The following is a 24,134-nucleotide window of genomic DNA, read 5'->3' as shown; positions in this document are numbered from 1 at the left end:
TCATATAAAAATTATGCTGAATGTTCGCTGGATGAACAGATTAGTTGATGGAAAAATTAATTCTGCTACAGTTACTACTGGCAATTGATATAAATAATTGTAATTAATCATAATTAATTGTAATTATTTATACACATTTCCCTTTGAGCTAAAATCGCTACAGTACTGTATGTTGAGTTATAAGTTATAATGAAGAAATGCTAATTGTTGGATTAGGCAATTCAGTACTAACTTTGTACTGTTTCACAGGTAGGCTAAATATAAGCAGCCTGCTCAAACTCCTTTAAACCACGTGACAGACTGAACTGGTATTACTGGAAAAAAAAAAAAAAAATAGTTTCTATTATTGTGTACCTTGAGACATTTCACAAATGACATAGCTTTGCTGTGAGAACTCCACAACGATATTATCTCGAATGGTGTAAGTAAATGGTCTCTCTTTACAAAATACAACATTTTTAAAACAAGCTAAATGTACTATGCTTCATGTAAAATATATATTGTTGTAGTTATCTTAATTATTTTTTAGTGTATGCAAGTTTGTTAAGCATAAGTTGAATTGACATCGAAGTTTCTTTTTTGAAAGTTCTAAATTGTGCAGACTGTATTTTTTCAGAGTTTTAAAAATGGTTTAAATATTACTGTACAGGCTACAGATTATATAATCTTTATATTTAAGCAGATTTAACTCAACAAACAAAATCAGCTACAGTATATGACTAATTTACTTCCTTGATCCTTTTGTAACGCATTGAATTTTGCTAACTAGAATAAGGCAATATGTGGAGCATTACATAGAAAAGTAAAATTTTATTAGTTGAAAAAAGAACATTAGAATTTTGCACAAAAGAAGTAATTTTGAGAAATGTGTTTTTTTGTCCATACAATAATTGTCAATGGTAAAATACCGTCTTTTGTGTTCCACAGTGGAAAAAAAGTCATACCAGTTTGGAATGACATGAGAGAAAGTAAATGATTGATTCTTGGATGAACATTTTAACCACAGGAACAATGGATTTAACTGTAAACCGCAGTTGGCACAGCTGCAGCATGAGAGAAGGCTCCATAAAGCAGTAAGAAAATGTTCTTATGGATTATTAGACTAACTATGATTTTAATCAAAAACGAGATTGTTGTATTAAGGCCGGCCCAGCTAGAGGTATATGTTGATCTTTTACTTGCTCATTATATTTGGAGGGTGTAGGCATCAACCATCAAAAACTTCACAGTTTAGAACATTGTTTCTAATAATTAGATTATTGTTCATGTTCAAAAACTATTAATTAAACGTTTACATTTTGCATAAATCACAAAATGGTTGTTGGGTATTTAGTCTCAATTTCTTGTTACACAAACACTGACAAACATTTGCCTCCATTTGCATTTTACAGAAAGCCAAAACTTCTACCACGCAGACTATCTCTGATTCAGAGAGGTTCTCCAAAACGATTCCGTTTACAAACAGAAAAGAAAGTTCTTGATGAAAATGGAAAAGTCAGAAAATGGACTTTTGGGAAAAAAGACGCCAGTAAAGAAAACAAAGTTATTCTGCTGGTGGGAGAGACTGGCGTTGGTAAGACGACTCTCATCAACACCATGGTCAACTACTTACTGGGAGTGAAGTTTGAAGAAGAAATATGGTATGAAATCACAGAAGAAGCGACCCGAGATCAATCAGAATCACAAACCTCTGAAATCACTGTTTATGAGGTCTTTCCTGTAAAGAGTCCTATGTCTCTCACCATCATTGATACTCCAGGCTACGGAGACACTAGAGGACTGGAAAAAGATCTGGAAGTTGCTGAGAATTTAGCCACTCTGTTTCAGAGCAATGATGGAGTTTGTGAAGTTGACGCTGTGTGTTTTGTGACTCAAGCATCTGCGAATCGTCTCTCAGACAGACAGCATTACATTATCAGTTCAGTTCTGTCTTTGTTTGGAAAAGACATTGTGAACAACATTGTGTTTTTAATCACACACTCTGATAGTCTGCTACCCACAAATGTCCTCGGCGCCATAGATAAAGCTAAAATCCCCTGCAGGCGAGACATACGTGGCCAACCTGTTTATTTCTTATTCAACAACCGGCAGGCTGACGCCCGTCGCAATGAGAGACGATACGTTCGTGCTCAAATGGTCGCCTGGGAAGACAGCAAGGATAACATGAGGCATTTCCTTAAGTCTCTGAATGAAATGAACAGAAGAAGTTTGGAGTTGACTTCAGATGTCCTGAAGGAGCGCATTCGTTTTGAAGCATTTATTAGCAATTTACAGCTACGAGTTCAAGAGAAAGAATCAAAGAAGTCTGAGAAAATTCAAATTCAGGAGGCAATGATGCAAAACAAGGAAAAGATTGAAAGGCATAAAAACTTCACTATTAAAGTCAAAAAGACTGTCAAAGAGAAGGTTCCCATTGAGAGCAAGTCATGGAAGCACAGGAAGGCGACGACCTGCACCGTCTGTGAGGAAAACTGCCATGAGTTTGACTGCTGGTGGGTTTCTAATCCCAGTAAATGTGAAGTCATGAAAAACGGCCACTGCACCGTGTGCACAGGAAGGTGTCATCACAGCAAACACGTCAAAGAAAACAAGAAATATGCCATCAGCACGTCAAGCACAACAATAGAATATGACTCTATAAAAAAGGAATATGAAAACACCCAAGAACTAACCAAAACATATTTGGTTTTAATGAAACATCTTGACAAAGATCTGAAGGAGATTGAGGACCAAAAGTCAATTCTTCTGTCTGAAGCTTACCAGACCATCAACCATCTGTCTCAGATTGCATTAAAACCAGACTCTGCCTTCACTCTTCAGCATCTCGACTTCTTCATCCCCAGAGTGAAAGAGGCTGGGAGAGAAAACTGGGCCCGAGAGCTGGAGGAAATGAGGAAAAAAGCTATAGCAGAAGAAGCCAATAAAGACGCTCTGAGTTATCTTAAAGCTGGTCTGGCAAAACTTTTCCTGACTGGGAAATGACTGAATTCAGTACAGTGAACAATGAAGGTAGAAGCCTGCTGCTTACAATAAGAAATCAGTGCTGCTGTCTGTCTGTACACAGGTGTTCCTACAGAATTTAAATATACTGTAACAGAGCACAGGTCTTCCAACTTGCTCCTGAGGACCCACTTTCCTGCAATGTTCAGCTCCAACCCTAATCAAACACACCTAAACCAGCTAATCAAGGTATTCAGGATCACTTGAAAAGTCACAGGTGTGCTGAAGCAGGTCAGAAATAAACTTTCCAGGACAGTGGGCCCCCAGGAGCCGAGAAGACCTATGTACCAGAAGATGGTTTTCCATCTCTGAGTTACATCATACATATTACCGCTATTTTAATTTGTGTAAGATGAAGGTCACATCTAACATATATGCTTTTCTTGAAATATGATATTGGCCCATCAGGTTTTAAAACGTCATATTGTATACAGGTAGAAATAATGTGTATTACGTTTATATTGTTGAACATTTTTATGGCAATAAAAGAAAAAAGTGAACAAAGTTGTCCTTGAATTGACTTGTTTACTCCCTCTACGTGCAAACTGTAAAAAGTCACTGGAATATAAATACGACTTGAACTACTACAGAAATACTACATAGAAGTATCAGACATACATCTGTCTACCTATGCTAATCATGCTAACACCATGCTAGTAACTTGTTAATCATACTAACAACATGTAAGTACCATGCTAATGATGCTAGAAACATGCTAACAACATGCTAATCATGTTAGCAACATGCTAGAATCATGCTAGCAACATGCTACCAACTTGTTAATCATGCTAGAAACATGCTACCAACTTTCTAATTATGCTAGAAACATATTAACAACATGGTAGTAACATGTTAATCATGCTAGAGCTATGATAATAACATTAGCAACATGCTAGTAACTTGTTAGTCATGGTAGAAACATGCTAGCAACTTGATAATCATGGTAGAAACATGCTAGCAACTTGCTAATGATGTTAGAAACATGCTAGCAACATGCTAACAACTTGCTAGTCATGTTAGAAACATGCTAGTAACTTGTTAATTATGGTAGAAACAGGCTAGCAACTTGTTAATCATGCTAGAAACATGTTAGCTACTTGTTAATCATGTTAGAAACATGCTAACAACTTGCTAATAATGCTAGACACATACTAACTTGTTAATTGTGCTAGAAACATGTTAGCAACTTTCTAATTATGCTAGCAACATGCTAACAACTTGCTAATCATGTTAAATACATGCTAGTAACTTGCTAATTATTATAACAACATGCTAGTTACATGTTAATCATGTTAGTAACATGTTAACAACATATCTATCTATCTATCTATCTCTCTCTCTCTCTCTCTCTCTCTCTCTCTCTGAGACTGTATTGCCTTCAAAACATTCAAACTTTAACCTTTTAAAACTACATTAAACTTCAAACTATTTCAGACTGAAAACCATCAAATGAAAGAAAGAGATTTAAAGCAGATGTCACTGAAGCTAGATGTGATACAGCCCCTGATACATGCAAACAATGAGACCGGGCTGCATGTAGAAAAATGTGTGTGTGTGTGTATGTGTGTACTTGTTTTTGCTACATTGTGGGGACCAAATGTCCCCACAAGGATAGTAAAACCTGAAATTTTTGACATTGTGGGGACCGGCTTGAGGTCCCCATGGGTACAAAAGCTTATAAATCATACAGAATGAGTTTTTTGAGAAAGTAAAAATGCAGAAAGTTTTCTGTAAGGGTTAGGTTTAGGGGTAGGGTTAGGGTAAGGGGATAGAAAATACAGTGTGGACAGTATACAAACCATTGCACCTATGGAGAGTCCCCACAAAGATAATAAACCAGACGTGTGTGTGTGTGTGTGTGTGATGGGGGATCCTGTGCAAAGATCAACATCAAAATGTTTGTTTCCTTAGAAGCACAGTGAGTGATACTGTCACTCGTCCAGTTGCATTTTTTAGCTTCCAGAAAGATTCAAAGTACACAAACTTTACTCACAGTTACAGTAAAAAAAAAAAAAAAAAAAAAAAAACACACTATGTATTTAAATAAACATGCTGCTTGCTGCTCAAGAAGCCTCAGGGTCATTCCGTGTCAAATCAACCAAATTTCAGAAACTTCCCCGGCTCATATTTTTGATTTTGCTAATATTTTTTCCAAAGAAAGATACACATGTATAATGCTGAAAGCCAAAATATTAAATGTTATGGATGAATATTTACGGAATAATTCACTATTTTGTAGAGGGAGGTCAAAATGGCAATTTTCACCTTAGATTCAGAGTAAAGTTACAGGGGGATAAAAATGACTTCAGAAAGATGGCAGCATCATTATCTTATTTTTTACACAGAGATTGTCAGTTCTATTAATAAAATCTATTGACTTTATCAATCTTTGTTACATTGTGTGCTAATGGTGACCATTCAAAAATGAGGAAACAACACTTGTCAAGTTTTTCTTTAAAGTTTGCATGCCTGTAACTCAAGAAGTTTTAAAGATATCATATCCTTTTGGCATCTTCACTTTTAAGGGCCTGTATGGTTCGGTTCCAGAGATAATGGAATTTCAATATGGAGAACAGGAGAACATCGTTAATGTTTACACATTTTCAGCGGTCAAAAACCAAATGTAGTTTTGTGTCTATCTAGTCATTACTGTTTAAAATGCAGATATGCAAAAAAAAAAAAAAAAAAAAAAGAAATAACAGTAACCCAGGGATTAGGATTGTACAGTGTGACAAGTACAGTGCACTTTTAACATTCAGACAGCTATGTTCTATGCAATTGTTTTGATACAAGATACAAGATACAATTCTAATTTTAACATTATTTCTTCTATAGACATTGTTCAGCTGTATACAGAGTGACCAACATTCAGCAATCTGGACATGGAGCCTCATTGCTTGGAAATTAAGATTTCAAAAGAAAAGTTTATTATTTTTTATTAGTTTATTATTATAGCTTATTAGTTTATTATTAATTTATTTACATTTATAGCAGTCAGACAGGTATGTTTAATCATGACAGAAAGAAATTAGATACATCTCTAGTTTTAACATTATTTGTTCTTCAGATATTCCTCTTTAAAAGAAAGGAAGTATCATATTTTTTTCAATCTGACCCACATTTGTTTTTGACCACTGAAAATGTGTCTTTTTAACGATTTACTCCTGGAGCCATATTGAAATTCCAATATCTTTGGAACTGAATCTCATAGGTCATTAAAATAAAGATGCTAAAAGGAAAGTGTGCTAAGATCCAATATCTAAAAGGGCATTAAGATATCTTTAATATTTCTTAAGTTACAGGAATACAAACTTTGGATATAAACTTGAAAAGTGCTGTTTCCCCATTTTTGAATGGTCACCATTGGCACATAATGCAACAAGGATAGCTAAAGTCAGCATATTTTACTAACAGAACTATTAATCTGAGTAAAAAATAAGATAATGATGCTGCCATCTTTCTGAAGTCATTTTTACCCCCCTGTAACTTCACTCTGAATCTAAAGTGAAAATTGACGTTTTGACCTCCCTCTACAAAACAGTGGATTACTCAGTAAATATTCATCCATGACATTTTATATTTTGGCTTTCATCACTATACATGTCTATCTTTCTTCAGAATAAATAGCTCTGAGCAAAATCAAAAATTGAGCCGGGGACCTCTGGTTGAGTTGACACGGAATGACCCTTCAGTTTTATTTTATCTGAAGGTCTTGACAGCTTTGTTAAACAATCATTCATCCTAGATTGGAATCTGTGGACATTCTTATAGTGGAAAAGAAACTAAATTACCCAACCACAGAAATGAAGTTCTCTTGAATTGAAAACAATCGGCATAAAGTTAACATGTTTGTTAAGCTCCGAATGACTTATTTCAAAGCAGAAAAAAAGGTGGTCCAGTGGTTAGGATTCAGCGCACTCACCATTGCAGCCCAAGTTCGATCCTGATCAGGAAACACTCTTTGAGGCGGTCATGGCCTAATGGTTAGGGAGTCAAGACTTGTAACCCAAAGGTCATGGGTTCAAGTCTAGGAACCGAGATTATAGGTGGGGGGAATGAATGACCAGTGCTCGTCCACCTTTAATACCATGACTAAGGTGAGACTGAACTGAAGGCACTAAACACCCAACTGCTCCCTGGGCCCTGGGTAGACCTTATATTTCATCTTTGAAGTTTATTCCAGCTTACACAACGATCTCACTTCATTCGTATGAACTTCATTTGTCACTAAATTCTTGGTTCTGATCTTATCTGCATTCTGAAAATGGAATGAGGAAGAAAACAAATGTGACACCGTTTTTAGTCACTTTGACCCAGAAACAACTTTGAGTTTTATGCACTAAAGTAAAAAGATAAGTCATGTTTTTAGTGTGATTATGTTTCTTTAGTTCAACATTTAACATCTCTGGTTAAAAGTTCAAAAACGATCATATAAATATCCCATATAACTGTTGATTGAAGATAATCACAACAGTTTATCTTATATTTAGTCTAAAATAATTTTTTTGGAGATTACATCTGTGACTTGAAATTAAAACACTAGATTCCACTGAAGATATTTGGTTAAGGAGGGAGGGACAGCCAGTCAGCATTTCCTCGACACAGACTGCAGGTGTGTAAGGATATTCACTTTTATTTCTTTAATAGCACAACAGTTGTATCTCAGTGTTTTGACAGGGCATATGTTTTATTACATGGATGATTTCAAAAACATTCTGAAACGTAATTAATTGTTTTGCTGTAAGCAGACTGGAGAGTGACGGTGAAGCTCTTCTGTGAGGAACACATTTAGTCAAGCGATTACCATGAGTATCAGGTGAGTTGAAATTCATGTGCTTTTCTGTTGGAGGGAAACATTACTATTTAAAAAAAAAATGAAAGTAATTGTTAAAATTGTGTGTAATACTGTGTGAACAAGCTTGATAAAACATTTTATAAAAATACAGCAATAGTCAAATACTGATCCTGTTCAGATCAGGCATAAACTTGACAGATGTTTAATTTGGAACCGCACTCATATTACTCTTACTAATTTTTACTAACAATGTCATTCTATGGCATGAATAGTAAGAGAAGTATGATACTAGTCAGTTCCAAATTCAGCACGAAAGATGAAATGAAGGAGCAGCATTTCACCAGCTGTAAAATGGTTTGTGTTGCCATCTAATGGATTGAATGGTCTTTGTCCAGAATAGAAAGAAAGGAAAATAAATAATAAATAAATAAATAAATAAATAAATAAAAAGCTTTGATATATCACTTATATCACTTGTAAATCCTTACGCAACTAATTAACTTGTCACTTATTCAGGGATTACTCTATAACACAGCAGAAAATAAAGCAGAATCCTCCTTTTTTATGGTCTAGTCAAAGCAGAGTTGCTATTAAAAAAATAAATAAATAAATAAAATAAAATAAAATAAAACAACAACAACAAAAAAAAAAAAACAAGGCTTTCAGAGTTTGAATTAACAACCGATCTCAAACTATTAAATGCAATAACACTTCACCTATCATAAACACTAAAAAAAAATATATATATAAAAAAAAGATCATCAATCACCTGAGCTGTAATCATATTTAAATTGCACATAAGAAAGTTTTCAGAAAACCTTGCCTTCATGACAGATTTATTAAAATATACATACATATTTAAGTTTTTGAGTAGTTGAGTTAAAGAGGCTAAAAAACTCCATTCAAGTGCAGCCATGCATGTATTACATGGACAAATTTGCATGTCATTTCTGGCATTTTCCTCAGAAATGCATGTTATAAACTCATGACAGTGTGAACAGCACAAACTGTGGAATCTGATTTGGATTCTGTGGGCCACTTTTAAACAGTAGGCCTATATGTGGTTATGTGGATCAGATTCAGGACGTTTATAATGCGTCTGCAGTCTAAACGCTAGCCACTGGAGAGAAAGTGTGGTGTTTTTTGTAATGGTATATATATGAATTCACTGGCTTTCAGGGCACATCAGCAAATATTAGACTAAAGTAAATATTAACTACGATATTAGCATATTTTAATGACAATATATTTATTGACCTTTTTTTTTTTTTTTTAAATAAGCAGAAAATAGTACAAACGTTGCTAAAGTGACTGTTTTGAACAAGTATTAACTTAGACATTATTTAAAATAAATAAATCAATAAATACATCTGTTGCTTAATAAATGTTCAATACAGATGTATATATTTTATCTGCAATTATACATTATAAGCGCAGTGTATGGCACATTTTTTTCTTAAGGTGTGCCTTTAGCCCTGTTGTACCCTACCTAGTGGGCTGCACTGGGATTAGGATCCCAGGGATTCCTTAGGACCCAATGCAAAATCTCACGGAAGCGGGCAGTTTTACCTTTGCTGCAGGTGGGAGTCGGTCAAAAAATATAGTTCCGTTTCAACTGTCCCGCCGTCTCGTGATTTGGTGCATAGCAAAAATAATGGAGTTACATAAACAGGCTTTCTAAAGTGGCGGTGTTTGGTCGCACACTGAATATAGGACTTGCCCACCGTGGCACTGTCATTTTGCTTTTTATAGAAATAAAAATAATTTAGTTGGAAAACATATGTTCCAGCTCTAAACTGAAAGCGCCTGCTCTGCTCTATACAGCAGGAGTTACCAGGTCTGCATGGACAAACTAGCCGAATCAGTCAAAAAGAGATGAAAGTAGTGCAATGACCATGCACACAAATTATATACAACAATAGAATGTTTGCTGGAGCGGGCGGGAGATTAAAAGACGAAAAACTGTTTCATATCAAAATGTTACAAAGATTACTCTATAAAAATATATATATATATATATATATAAATAATGATTAAATAATAACAATAAAAACAACAACAACAACAACAACAACAACAACAAAAAACACAAACTCAGAATTTCAGTAGACACCAAAAAAGCTGAAATGCTATATGACTAATAATGCTAGAGCTGCAAATGATGTTATGACAACACTGATTGGTCGCTATGATAACACAGATGTTGAATTCATAATAAAATTACAAGCATACTACGCTTTATCAGCCATTTATTTATTAATGTTCGTGGTTGAAAATAGTATCTCCGTCTTCATTTTACAGGCAGCCAAGTCTTCCACCACGCAAACCAACTCTTATTCATCATGGTCCGCCGAAACGATACCGTATGCATACCGAAAGAACTGTGCTTGATGAATATGGGAAAGTCAGAAAATGGACTTTTGGGAAAAAAGATGCCAGTAAAAAAAACAAAATTGTTCTGCTGGTGGGAGAGACCGGTGTCGGCAAGACGACTCTCATCAACACCATGGTCAACCACTTACTGGGAGTGAAGTTTGAAGATGAAATATGGTATGAAATCACAGAAGAAGCAGCCAGAGATCAATCAGAATCACAAACCTCTGAAATCACAATGTATGAGGTCTTTCCCGTAAAGGGTGCTATGTCTCTCACCATCATTGATACTCCAGGCTACGGAGACACTAGAGGACTGGAAAAAGATCTGGAAGTTGCTGAGAATTTAGCCACTCTGTTTCAGAGCAATGATGGAGTTTATGAAGTCGATGCTGTGTGTTTTGTGACACAAGCATCTAAGAATCGTCTGTCAGACAGACAGCATTACATTATCAGTTCAGTTCTGTCTTTGTTTGGAAAAGATATTGTGAACAACATTGTGTTTTTAATCACACACTTTGATGGTCTGCCACCCAAAATGTCATTGGTGCCATAAATAAAGCTAAAATTCCTTGCAGGCGAGACAAAAGTGGCCAACCTGTTTATTTCTTATTCAATAACCGTCAGTCTGATGCCCGACACACTAAAGAACGTCAAGTTCGTGCTCAAAGAGACGCCTGGGAAGACAGCGTGGACGAGATGAAGAAATTCCTTCAGTCTCTGAATGAAATTAACAGAAGAAGTTTAGAGTTGACTTCAGATGTCCTGTTGGAGCGCATTCGGTTTGAAGCATCCATCAGCAACTTACAGCTACGGGTTCAAGAGAAGGAACTGAAAAAGTCTGAAAAACTTCAGATTCAGGAAGCAATGAAACAAAACAAGGACAAGATTAAGGAACACAGAAACTTTTCAATTCAATTAAAAAAGACAGTTAAAATAAAGGTGCCCATTGAGAGCAAGTCATGGAAGCACAGGAAGGCAACGACCTGCACCGTCTGTGAGGAAAACTGCCATGAGTTTGACTGCTGGTGGGTTTCAAATCCCAGCAAATGTGAAGTCATGAAAAACGGCCACTGCATGGTGTGCAAAAATAAGTGTCACCACAGCAAACACGTCAAAGAAAACAAGAAATATGCTATCAGCACCTCAAGCATGACTATGGAGTTTGAGAACTTTAAAAAGAAATATGAAAAATCCCAAGAAGAGTCCAAGAGGTTTTCAGTCATAATGGATGATACTGATAAAGATCTGAAGGAGATTGAGGACCAAAAGTCAAATCTTCTGTCTGAAGCTTACCAGACCATCAACCGTCTGTCTCAGATCGCATTAAAACCAGACTCTGCCTTCACTCTTCAGCATCTCAACTTCTTCATCCCCAGAGTGAGGGAGGCTGGGAAAGAAAACTGGGCCCGAGAGCTGGAGGAAATGAGGAGAAAAGCTGAAGCAGAAGAAGCCAATAAAGACGCACTGAGTTATCTTAAAGCTGGCCTGGCAAAACTAGATCTTTTCTTTGGTGGACAATGAACATGTATAAGACAATGCTCTCATGCTTACAATAAGAAAATAAATTGACTCTGTACACAGGTGTTTCACTCAGTTATAATAAGGTTTCCTGGTATAAGTAAATAATTTTGTAATTTTTTGTAATGTGGTATATAATAAGGTCACTTAAAAATGTTTTGAAACTTTCTGTCATGCATTCATCATTTATTATTGTCACTTTTTTACCCTTGTTCCAAAGTTTTCAATGCTAAATACACAGCTGTAAATAATCTGTTTTAAACAATTTTAACTTCTATAGGCCTATAGAATATGCCAAAGATGTTAAATGAACTTCTCTGTAGCGCCTCATAAAGGATTGGATCCGCCCTGCTCCAATGGGAATGTAACACAATGTTTCTGGTCAAATAAACACCCTCACAGTCTCTAAACATCGCCCCGGTATATATGTACTCTTCCTCTTAATTCGTCCTCTCCTCCAATCCTGATGTGAGAGGTGGTGACAGAGAAAGTGAAAATGAAAGTAAACAAAGCAGCAGCACAGAAAATATCTGTACAGTAGTGTAGTATTTAGTCCTAAACAGTAGTGTTTATTTCCCTTTTGGACTCAGACTTGAGTCCAGCTCAGTACATTTTGGACTCGACTGGTTAAAGACAACAAGGACTCGACTCGGACTTGGCATAGGTGGACTCGAACACAACACTACTTGCTGAAAACCAACGGCCACCAAAAAGTTTTGTGAGTCACAACAGCATTTAAATCAAGCAATGAATCCTGTTCTATTTGTACTGGATTTCATTATTTTATTACTGATATTTCACATGACTTTATAAAACAATGTTTACTCAGTTGAACAATGTTTAAAAGCTTCATTATGTTTTAAAGTAGCCTTTTATAATTTGCCGCGCATTAAGTGTACACTGTCTTCTGATTGGATGACCACCAGTCAGTGAGCAGTTTCTCCATCGCTATTGTTTAATATATTAAAAATAAATAAATAAATAAAACTTTCAGGGCGATAAGAGAAAAATGTCAGAAACTAGCATGGCAGCCCTGTCAAACATTGCCAGACAGCAAAAATAACCAGTCGGTGAAGGAGCATGCCACCACACCTAAAACACAAAGAAACCTGTATGGACAAGGGAACAATTTTATTTTAGGTACTTACCAACACTAATGAAAGTGAAAGAATACGCTGAAAGGCAACATCACGCAGTGTCTGTAGCGAACAAAAAGGCGAAACAATATTCAAGTAACTTGTTGGCTGGAATTTGAATGTTAAATTAAGGTATTATTATTAGTATTATTATTATTAGGTCAGAATTTGGATTCAGCCATGCATAGTTTCATAGATTTGCATAAAACATGCTGTCTAAAAGTACAGCAGCTCATGTTGCTTTAAATCACGTGACAAACTAAAGCTGATTAATATTGCTGGGACTTCCAGAGCAGCATAGACATCCTCCTCTTATACAGATAATAATGCTACTCCCTTGAAACTTGTCACAAATGACTCAAGAAGAGCTTTGCTGTGACAACTCCGACAATATGGTCTCAAATGGTAATAATTTTTAATAAATGCGCTCTTAGAGGAGAAAGTATGAAAACAAAACAAACAAACAAAACAAAAAAAGCAAAACATATAACACTTTATGCAGAAGTCTATTGTTGTACTTATTGTAATTATTTTTGTATTTATTTAATAAATACATTTATTTAAGAAATACGTTAATTTAGTGTACGTTTATTTTATTTATATGTGTGCTTTTTTTTTAAACCACAGACAGGCATGCTGCATTGTGAAAATATCATAACTGCATTTAAAGAGTTTTGAAAATGGAGGCATCAGGAAAACTGCTGTCATCAAGACTGATTTCCCTGCTTAGGAATGGAAAGTGGGAAAAAGAAGATGTTGTAAAGTTGTTTAATACCCTCATGGAGCAATTTAATGGCAGAAATGAAGATTTTTACACATGGATGATGAAAAATCTTCATCAAGTGGAGATTCATAAAATGAGTGTGTCAGATTTGACATCAAATGGTAAGATTGTGGATCATGTTGAGGAAAAAATGAATAAAATAGCCAAAAACACTGATAAGAAAACACTGGATGAGATTATGAAGGAAATCTGTGAACAATCAGATACTGATAAGCAAACTATGGCAGAGGTAAAAGACATTGTGTCTTCTGTGTCGGAATGTCTATCAGTTTCTACAGCACCACATCTACATGAAAAAAAGAAAAGTTTGTTTAGACTTTGCAAAGCTGTAGAAAAGACAATGAAATATAAACCTCGACTGACTCAGATGGTGAGCTGGTGCATTCTGGTTCTTTCTAAATCAAGTCGACTGGTTCAGGTTGGAACAGGAGAAGGAAAGTCGTGCATCGTGGCAATGTTTGCAGCTTATCAGGCCATGACTGGAAAAACCCCTGACATCATCTCCAGTTCTCCTGTACTTGCTGAAAGAGATGCTAAAGAATGGTCTGCATTTTATAAGGAACTGAAAATCACTGTTGACGTCAACACCAATAAATCGGAAGAGAAAAAGCTGAAGAAGTGTTATGAATGTCATGTGGTCTATGGCACATCTGACAGTTTTGCAGCTGATTGGCTGAGACAACGCTTTCTAAGACAAGATGTGAGATCTAAGAGAGAGTTTCAGTGTGTTATAGTGGATGAGGTGGACTCACTAATGCTGGACAAAGGTCTTGAAGTGGTCTACTTGAGCACTGAGATCCCGCTAATGGAATCTCTCAATGGAATACTGGCCAAAATTTGGTTTGAAATCAACCAACTGAAGCACTTTGAGACTGGAGAGATTTTAGGTCCCATTCAGCTCTTCTCTCAGGTTCTGTCCGAAATCATTACTAAAAATAAAAACATTGATCAACACAGTATTGTGCAGATGGCTGTGGACTCAGGAATTATGCCTGTAAGATCTTCAATGCAAATGCAAGAAAACCTGGAAAATGTGTTAAAACAGCTAGATAATTCAAGTGTTGTGCAAATGGTGGCTTTTTTAACCATATTTGTGGGGAAATTTCCTCAGTATTTCTTCAAATTATACCAGGAAAGGCCTGATGGGACTCTAAGGAGCCTGAATGAAATCAGTCCTGCATGTACAAGTGAAAGACAAGAAATATCTGTTCTTCTTTTGGGAAATGGAAAATGTCGTGTTGTGCACTTTGAGGAGGACTCAGTAATTATGTCCATGGGGCAAACAATTCAAATTGCTTTTCAGTCTGAATCAATAAAGATAAAAATGGAATCTCATATCCCAGGCCTTGAAGATCTCATTAATGGAAAGGTACAAACATGGATTGAAAATGCCTTCCTAGCTACAAAAATGACTCTAGGCCACGAATACGTCCTTCATGGAGTTGGAGTCGCTCCTGTCGATTACAAATGCACTGGTGTTGTACAGAATGACATGAAATGGGGGGAAGGACTTCAGCAGTTTCTGGAAATGAAACATCAAACTAAACTGTCCAATATGACTCTAATCACAAACTTCATGTCTAATGTGGGTTTATTTAAGAAATACACAAACCAAATATATGGGGTCACAGGAACCTTGGGGGACCAAACAGAGCTTGACATGCTGAAGAAACTCTACAATGGAATTGAGACGTGTAAGATTCCCTCATTTAGGCGAAGGAAACTTTATGAGCTGGAAGGTCTGGTGATACCTGAAGAGGACGAGTGGATCAGGACTGTCTGCAATGTTGTTAAATATCAAGTGTCCTCCACAGTCTACCGAGGTCCACGAGCAGCTCTCGTCATCTGTGAAACAATCAATCGTGCAGTAAACTTTTACAGGACCCTTTCAGTCACCATCTCTTTAGACAAACTAAAACTCTATGTGAATAACAACATGAATAACTCTACAATAACAGATTCAACCATTCAAGCGGGAGACATCATCATTGCAACTAATCTAGCAGGTCGAGGTACAGACCTAAAGGTTAGTGAAACTGTGAATGAGGCAGGAGGTCTGTTTGTGGTGCAAACCTTCTTACCTCTGAATGTCCGTGTAGAAGAGCAAGCATTTGGACGAACGGCTCGCCAAGGGAATCCAGGATCCGCTCAACTCATCATGTGCAGCAGTCATTTCTCTGACTTAGTTAAACTAGTGATGGGTGAAAACCCATCTCTGACCAGCTTACTCAGCCATCTGGACAGCTTAATACAGAAATTGCATAGTCTCAAAGAGACTCTATTTGAGGAAACTGTTAATTACTACCTGGAAAATCACAGCTCTCAGACTCATGATGCAGTGACCTCTGCTCTAACAGACCTCCTAACCATAAATTCATTCCCATCACAGGAATGCAGTCTAGAAAAGGCAAAAGATGTTAGAAACATTCTGGTAAACATCAGACTCTCTGGGTTTCTTGCACAAGACATTCCAAAAATCCTGAAAAAGGAAGAGCTTTTTTTTGTCTACCTTGATCTTTTGGACAATGCTTATGAAGATGATAAAGATGACCAGCTTGATGTAATTGTGTCCTCTCTTCATGAGTGTTGGGGTTTGTGGCTCCTCATGCACTCCAGTGAGGAAAAGACTATTGAGATGTTGAAGGAACAGCTAAAGGTGGATTTGTTGAGTGCGAAGCAGAAACTTATGAGCAAACAGTCTCCATCATCTATGGTCTACTATTACATCAGGTCTGGAAACAAACTCCGTGAGAAGGGACGCCTTACTGAGAGCATTGAGATGTACACCAAAGCTCTAGAGGGTGGTGCCTCTGGGGAGATTATTCCTCTCTATAATCGTGCACTGGCCACAATTAAGAAGAAAGACACTGGTTATATCACTCGGGCATTGGCTGATCTGGAAAAGGCTGACAAAGCAATTGTTTCATACAAATCTTATCTGGCACATATTCTGATATATATCCAATTATCAAGTCATGTGCCAGAAACAGAAGGCGATACTTTGCTCTCAAAACAGTTTAAAATTAAATTTATGATTGTAAATCTACTCAAGATGAACATTCAAGAAGCTGTAATGAAGTTGAAGAGAGCTGCAAGCATAGGAGGAAATGTGAGCCTGACTGAAAAACATCCATTGTTTCTGGTTGTGCACATTATACTCAGTAATCAAATACTTCTAGGTGATCTGGAGACGGAGCTTATGCACATCATGTCATTGGGTCTTGAGGAAATTTTCTCTTTAGACACCCTATTTTCTGCTAGTGGCCTTGTGTCAAAAATATTAAAACTTATGAAGTAACAAATTTCACAAAGGTACAAAGGTATGCTGTTAGTTTTACATAAGCATCAAATACATCGCTATTGTGCAAACGTCTAATATATAGGCTATGTCTTAAGAATTGTTATTCTAATCACACATACATGAATTCTTCCTGATGACACATTTCATATTTTATCGTTTGAGAAGCACATTTTTAGTTGGACTGAATTATGAAAGACTTCATGAATGCTGAAATTTAAAAAAACTCTGACTCGAGTCCGGTCTCGAGTAGAATTTTTAGGCGACTCGGACTTGTCACGGACTCGGATTCATTTTTACTCGGACTTGACTCGGACTCAAGCCTTTCAGACTCGGAAAATATCCCAGTCCAAAGAAAGTTGACGGAAATGTTACTGACATTTAGTGATATTTAGTACTTGCATGTTTTTTTAAGTCTTGTCCAGCAGGCTACTTGAAAGCCGACGGGTTTATGCGCGCACACACTCAAAGCGCGATCACAGAACGCGCCTCTCAGTCAGTGTGTGAATACAGAGTTCTCTTTCGTTTCTAATAGGGTCTGTTATTGCTACACATATGTTCGTCTTAGAGACTATTCATGTAAATAAAGTTGGTTTTGTCTTAAGTAAACCTGAAAAGTTGGGAGAAACACTGATGCACCAAAATATTTGATCTGTGCGTCAGATCTTAAAGTGACAGCAGCGTAAACCTGCAGCAGCCGACCATGTCATAAATACTATATTAATCAAACAACAAAAGAAAAAGAGAAAATCACTTACTTTTCTTGACTGAATCACTTATTAACTTTAATAAGAATCATATTTAACGTATACAGTGAAGATTTTGCAGTGTTTTATTTTAACATTTATTACTTCATAAAATATCTGTATAGTCTGTTTCTGTAATAGCCTTTCGATAGACCTACGTTAAAAAAAAAAAAAAAAAAAAAAAAAACTTTTTTAAAAAGATACTATTTTTTTAAATTATTATTTTATTTGTATTTTTGATTAATATATTTATTTATCCTTTTGTTTGTAAGTAATACTTGGAGTGTTTACTTGCGTTCATTAAGCTTGAGAATGTTTTACTTACATTAGTTGATTAGTTTTTGCTGTATTAAAATTATTATTATATTTTTAAGATGGTGGCAGTTTCTAGCTTCAAAGAAAAATAATTTTTCTAACATCTTTGAAGCAATAGTTTGAATGGGTCCAAAACCATCTTGGGTGTGCATGATTTTCTAGTAATTCAATGGCACATCATAATTTTTTTCTTTATATAATGTAATGTATTGTAATTAATGTAACTATACATGCATTCAAAAATAAAACAGGTGTGGGTTTGCTGTGACTTATGGAAAGTATATGTAGGGCTTTATACACAGTGTGTGTCATTGTAAAGACTAGGTTTATCCATCACAGCCTCATTTTCATCCAAGAAAAAAACCCATATATAAAAGTCATATAAAACCCAAAACACACACAGCCACAATCAGAAATAAAAGAGGTGCATTTTTTGCTCTTAACCCTTTAATTGTCACGGTCAGCTCAGTGGGAAGTTTACTTCATCATATTAAAAATAAATCCTAATGTAATCATGACAAACTATACATCGTCAGAGAGGTCTAAGACTCAAGAGTGTAACTTAAAAAAAATCTACATCATAACACAAGTTGTGACCTACAAAAGACTTTCTTCATTGCCTTTTTCCCTATCACACTTTAGAAATCATATATCAGTTCAAAACTTCAAATCTCAAAATTCATCCTTTGAAAGGCATTTTAAAATCAGACATTGCATTAACACAGAACATGTACATCAAAATCATATTACAAAATGTTTTCATTCATGAATTATAAAAACTTAAGTCTGGATATTGCATTTTTATGTCTGTGTTCAAAAATGGGAGAGACAGTTTACCCCCACCCTTGAATTTATACATTTACTATATCAGTGAATAAAGTCAAGTCCCGCCCTATAATTTATCACATTCTAAAACCTGTTTCACTCTGAAATATATCAGCATAAGTCAGCCAAATCTTCTGTCACATGACTTTAAGTTTGCTAAGCAGAGCATGGACACTAATTTTGAGATGTTGTGAAATCAAAAAACAAAATGGCAAGATCCACTAGAGGTTTGCTTTTCTTACATTTGAATTGTCATTGCATTTTTCTAGTTGTAAAGGTTAAAAACAGGGGTGCCCAAACTCGGTCCTGGTCCTTGGTTTAGCTCCAATCTGTCTTAACACACCTGCCAGGGGGTTTCTAGTAAGAGCTTGATTAGCTGGTTCAGGTGTGTTTAATTGGGGCTGGAGCTAAACTCTGTAGGACACCGGCCTTCCAGGACCGATTTTGGGTACCCCTGGGTTAAAACAATGTTAAGATACTGACAAACAGTAGTGTTTCCTTGGACCCTGACTCGACTCGGACTCGACTCGGACTCGTCTCAGACTCGATTGGTTAAAGACTCAGACTTGACTCGGACTCGACTTAGGTGGACTCAAACCCAACACTACACAACAGCATTTAAATCAAGCAATGAATCCTGTTCTTTTTTTAATGGATTTCATTCTTTATGTTGTTTTATTACTGATATTTTACATGTCTGCAGTTCAAAAGCTTATAAAATTATATGCAAACTAGGTTTAACATGGGTGGTACTGGCTGCAACATTTTTTGAGCTGGAGCAATGGAAATTGAAATTAGTGGGCACATACTGTATCATGGTTGTGGTAGTGTCCATATGTCATGGTGTAATTAAATAATACAAATAATTAAATGCTTAATAAACATTGAAATTCTCAACTTAAATCTGAGTAGCCATACATTCATTGAATTCATTCTGAATATTACAGAACATACCCATCTAAGACTTTGGAGCAAGGGGTGTCATGCACCAATGTGATGTAATAAAGTATTAATGTAATAAAACCATTACTAATTATAATGTTTTCATCGTACAGAAATCAAGCAAAGAACATTTACATTATCAAAAAAATGGCAAGCTGTTTTAACATTTAATCTATAAACCGTACTACTGTCTATTTTCATGCTAAACTACCCTTTCTTTTCTTTTTTTTTTTTTTTCCAGTAGTACTAGTACTTCATGAGCTACTATTTTTTTTTAAATACATTTGAATTTGCTGCAGAATGAATAATGTTCTGCATAGAATTCTGTTATAAACAGATGAGACAGCACTGATGTAGAAAACCACACCTATAACTATTCAATTCAATTCAATTCAATTCAAATTTATTTGTATAGCGCTTTTCACGATACATATCGTTGCAAAGCAGCTTTACACCAAATTGACATTTTTACAATATATGTAGTAGTAGCTTGATGCACATATGGCAGAGATGTGTGGTAAAGATCAATTAATGACGTAATCAAACAGACAAAGAACACTATAAATTAGTAGCAGAATTCGGTAGTGCTGTATGTTTTCAGACTACTATACTACTATACTACTATAACTACTATAACACGGTGTTGTGGCAAAAATAGTCAAATGTTATTACATTACATCCTTATGAGAGAAATTTAAGCACTTTTCAATGACATTCATACATTTCACACAACTATTTCCAGCACTTTAAAGCTGTAAAAATTATCCAATTGAAGTGCTGCTTTTAACTGGATGACCTAACTATACTTTGTTTAAAATATATATAACAACTCATGAAAAACTGATGTTAATTATCTGGGAAACATTCTCTAACAGCTGTCAAGTGGTCATAATATTGTTTGTGTCAAACAAGTTGTGAATTTGCTGTAACAGGAGATCATTACTTACTTTGTGCTCAAAGTGATGCAAATCTAATAAAAGTGCACTCTAATGAAATGATAACTGACAACCATCTATTTATACTGCATCATCTATCAAAGGAGAAGCTGAAACACTTGTGCTTTTTTATTTTAATCTGATAATAATAATAATAATAATAATAATAATAATAATAATAATAATAATAATAACAACAATAACTTACCCTTAACATGTACAGGACCAGTCAACTAATTTTAATGTATATATTTGCATAACAAAAATGAATAAATAAATAAATAAAACATATAGGTATATAATGTATATAGTTGTATATGCAATTATATAGTGTAAGATTCTAGAAACATTTTATCTACAATAACATAACAGTGAATGCATTACTTTAGATAAGGCTTGTTTGAAAAATGTTTTATACACAACATGTTTGCGCACACACAGAACTACAAGAACAGCAAGAGAAAATGTCAGAAACAGCTGAAGATCCTTTAGTTACATTTCAGTTTAATGTTGTTGGTATTAAAGTGTAACTCAAGACAGACAGCTGAGAGCAACAGCAAAAATGTGACCCTGGACCACAAAACCCCAAAAAATAAATTTTAGGGTAAATTTTTAGAAATTGAGATTTATACAAAATCTGAAAGCTGAATAAATAACCTTTCGATGTATGGTTTGTTAGGATAGGGCAATATTTGGCCAAGACACAACTATTTTAATATATGTAATTTGAAGGTGCAAAAAAAAAAAAAAAAAAAAAAAAAAAATCAAAATATTGATTTAAAAGTTGTCCAAATAAAGTTCTTAACAATGCATATTGCTTATCAAAAATTACGTTTTGAAATATTTACAGTAGTAATTTTACTACATATCTTCATGGAACATGATCTTTACTTAATTTTCTAATGTTTTTAGGTATTTAAAAAAAACAAAAAAAAACAAATCTATAATTTTGACCGACAAAATGTATTTTTGGCTATTGCTACAAATAAACCACAGCGACTTAAAGGGGTCATCGGTTGCTAAGTTCACTTTTTCATGTTGTTTGAACATTAATGTGTGTTGTCAGTGTATGTACAAATCTACCCTATAATGATAAAAATACATGCAGCGGTTTTTAATTAATCTGTAAAAATAATATTCCCTTTTTCAAATCGAGCCATTCTCAAACGCCTGTCGATGTTGCGTCACACCCGCAGAGGCCGCTCCCACGATAGTTGATTGACATGAGCGTTTTTACCTTGAATCAGCTGTCACAGTCTGACCTCTTTGTTTCGAAGCAGGGATGTAAGTTAGTCAAGAATATCTCTGATTGAGCGATTGAGGTGTTGTGTTGCTGGATGTAATAATGAACATAGTGGTCGTCATTTACTCCCGTCATCTGAGCCGCTGAAGATGCAGTGGATTAAGTTTGTTTGTGAAGGGAATGCACCTCCTGATCTACATATATCTGTCTATGTTCACGCGAATCATTCATGATCATTCATTTTATTTTTTAAATTATTTATTATTAACTTTTAATAAACTTTTAATTATTAACTTAATACATCCTTGGTGAATAAAAGTATTAATTTCTTTAAAAAAAAATAAAATAAATAAAAAGAAGAAACAATAAAAATGTACTGACCCCAAACTTTTGAACGGTAGTGTGTATATAATATAATATTCTATATTATTTATATATTTATTTATATTATAGTATATTGTATAAACATAAATGTACAAGTCTTATTTGGGAACACATAATTTGATTAATGAGTCTGGCATAAAATGATTTTTATTTTTTTTTTTTATGAAAAATAAATTGATATAAATTGCATCATTTAATCAGGTCGATTTGCTATTCTGTCTATTGTTTTAGTAATTTCTTCCATGACATTCTCTACCTGAACCATTTCTATCCACATCTGCTGGAGTGACATTCTAACTGGCAGAACTCCAAAGAAACTGACTCCAATAAAACATGATGTTTGAGACTTTATCTGCGCAGCCAATACACTGATGTCATATATCTGCATGAAGCGCACTAATTCACTGGCAGATGAAAAATACATCACGCTCTGGGAAACTGAGGTCTCTCATAAACAAGCTGACTGATTTCATTCATCTTGTCCATCATAGGACTGATTTTATACTGGAATTTCCTCAGTTCAGCTTCAGTGTCCTGCATTAATTTTGCCTTCAGGCTTATGATCTTCTTGCTCCAGATATTATCACTGATCGCAGCGCCTGAAAGCACAACTGCTCCCACTCCTGCAATAAGAGCTGAAATGCCCTGATGAACTGGAGCTAAAACTAACCCCAAACCCATCATCAACCCTCCAGCTACTTCTGCATTTAATGCATTTGTAATGGCTCCAGTAGCACGACTGAAATCTTCTTCAAAAGTCCTGATGATAAGATGCACTCTCTGCATGTGTTGCTGGATTTGAGAGAAATCTCTCAAGTAGAGTGCAACCAACTGTTTTTCAAGAAGATTGAAAACAGATCTAGATGGGGGAAAAGAAAAAAAAAAAAAAAAAAAAAATATATATATATATATATATATATATATATATATATATTAAATTGTATTGCATAGTACGGTTTCTGATAATACTAACCTGATGTGCAGATTAAACAATTAAAATGTAATAGTTTGTGCAACATGTGTATACACAGGTTTTGCTCATAAAACATTTTGCTTAATAGTATAATAAATCACATATTTGTATTAACATCCAGTAATTCTGATTCATATGAGTAATGCATAAAAACTCTCTTACAGAATTTTGGGAGGTTGCTCTTTCCTTTTGCACTGACGCTTGCTTTTTTTTTTCCTTTTTAATTTCCTTGCGTTGCTTCTGCAAGACACTGTAAGTGCTGAAATGACCAAATGCAATAAAATTGGCACTTTGTAAGACAAATTTGTACAAAAAAAGCACCACAGCATGTCTAATTAACAACAATATTACACATTAAGACTAACATCTTACATTACTTAAATGTTTTCATAAATCAAACTAAATGTACTGTAGGTTATTAACAAAGGACAGTACACACCAAATATAAATGCATGTACATACATACCAACTTTGCAATCGTCAACCTGCTAAAGCAGAGTGTGTATAGTTATTTATTTATTTATTTTTTTTTTTTTTTTTGCTTTTTGCTTTTTACATTACCACAGCTAAAACTAGTTATTAAAACATGCAATTATACCATCTGATATTTCTTTAATTTGTCTCAAAAAGAAATTAGTCCATAAGGACAAGGAGTAAATATGTTCCAGGTGTACTCATGCCAATTAAAACACTCTTCCTTAATGCAATACAATATCCTCAGTGTATTTATTCTTCAGTTTATACATTACATCATAATTTACCGTACAAAAGCATGACATCCTATGGCATTAAGGCACTGTGCCTGCCTAAATCAGGCTGAAATGTGCCAGTTTAACCCACCTCAACCCCTGTACATAAAGGTAT

General features: G+C 35.1%; 2 protein-coding genes and 1 pseudogene across 2 annotated transcripts; all 3 read left to right on the top strand.

Moving 5' to 3' along the window:
• The first annotated feature begins 380 nt into the window (after window positions 1-380).
• Window positions 381-3,412, top strand: LOC127167819 (uncharacterized). The gene is made up of 3 exons (XM_051114074.1): window positions 381-419; window positions 928-1,073; window positions 1,392-3,412. The coding sequence occupies exons 2-3, from the start codon at window positions 973-975 to the stop codon at window positions 2,980-2,982; spliced, it is 1,692 nt and encodes a 563-aa protein (XP_050970031.1). The 5' UTR covers window positions 381-419; window positions 928-972; the 3' UTR covers window positions 2,983-3,412.
• A 4,354-nt stretch (window positions 3,413-7,766) lies between these two features.
• LOC127167514 (uncharacterized) lies at window positions 7,767-11,692 on the top strand (annotated as a pseudogene).
• A 493-nt stretch (window positions 11,693-12,185) lies between these two features.
• On the top strand, window positions 12,186-17,849 carry LOC127168989 (protein translocase subunit SecA). Its single transcript, XM_051116178.1, has 2 exons — window positions 12,186-12,407; window positions 13,453-17,849. The coding sequence occupies exon 2, from the start codon at window positions 13,506-13,508 to the stop codon at window positions 16,905-16,907; it is 3,402 nt and encodes a 1,133-aa protein (XP_050972135.1). The 5' UTR covers window positions 12,186-12,407; window positions 13,453-13,505; the 3' UTR covers window positions 16,908-17,849.
• Window positions 17,850-24,134: the final 6,285 nt, after the last annotated feature.

Source organism: Labeo rohita, chromosome 7, assembly GCF_022985175.1.
Source record: "Labeo rohita strain BAU-BD-2019 chromosome 7, IGBB_LRoh.1.0, whole genome shotgun sequence".
Classification (NCBI taxonomy): Eukaryota; Metazoa; Chordata; class Actinopteri; order Cypriniformes; family Cyprinidae; genus Labeo; species Labeo rohita.
The sequence above is the reverse complement of the archived record's forward strand: the minus strand, read 5'-3'. Positions and strand labels throughout refer to the sequence as shown.

Excerpts from the sequence above, each read along its gene's own strand:
- LOC127167819 (XM_051114074.1), top strand. The coding sequence starts at position 973 with ATGATTGATTCTTGGATGAACATTTTAACCACAGGAACAATGGATTTA. Across the intron at positions 1,074-1,391 it reads AGAGAAGGCTCCATAAAGCA|AAAGCCAAAACTTCTACCAC; the intron begins GTAAGAAAATGT and ends TGCATTTTACAG.
- LOC127168989 (XM_051116178.1), top strand. The coding sequence starts at position 13,506 with ATGGAGGCATCAGGAAAACTGCTGTCATCAAGACTGATTTCCCTGCTT.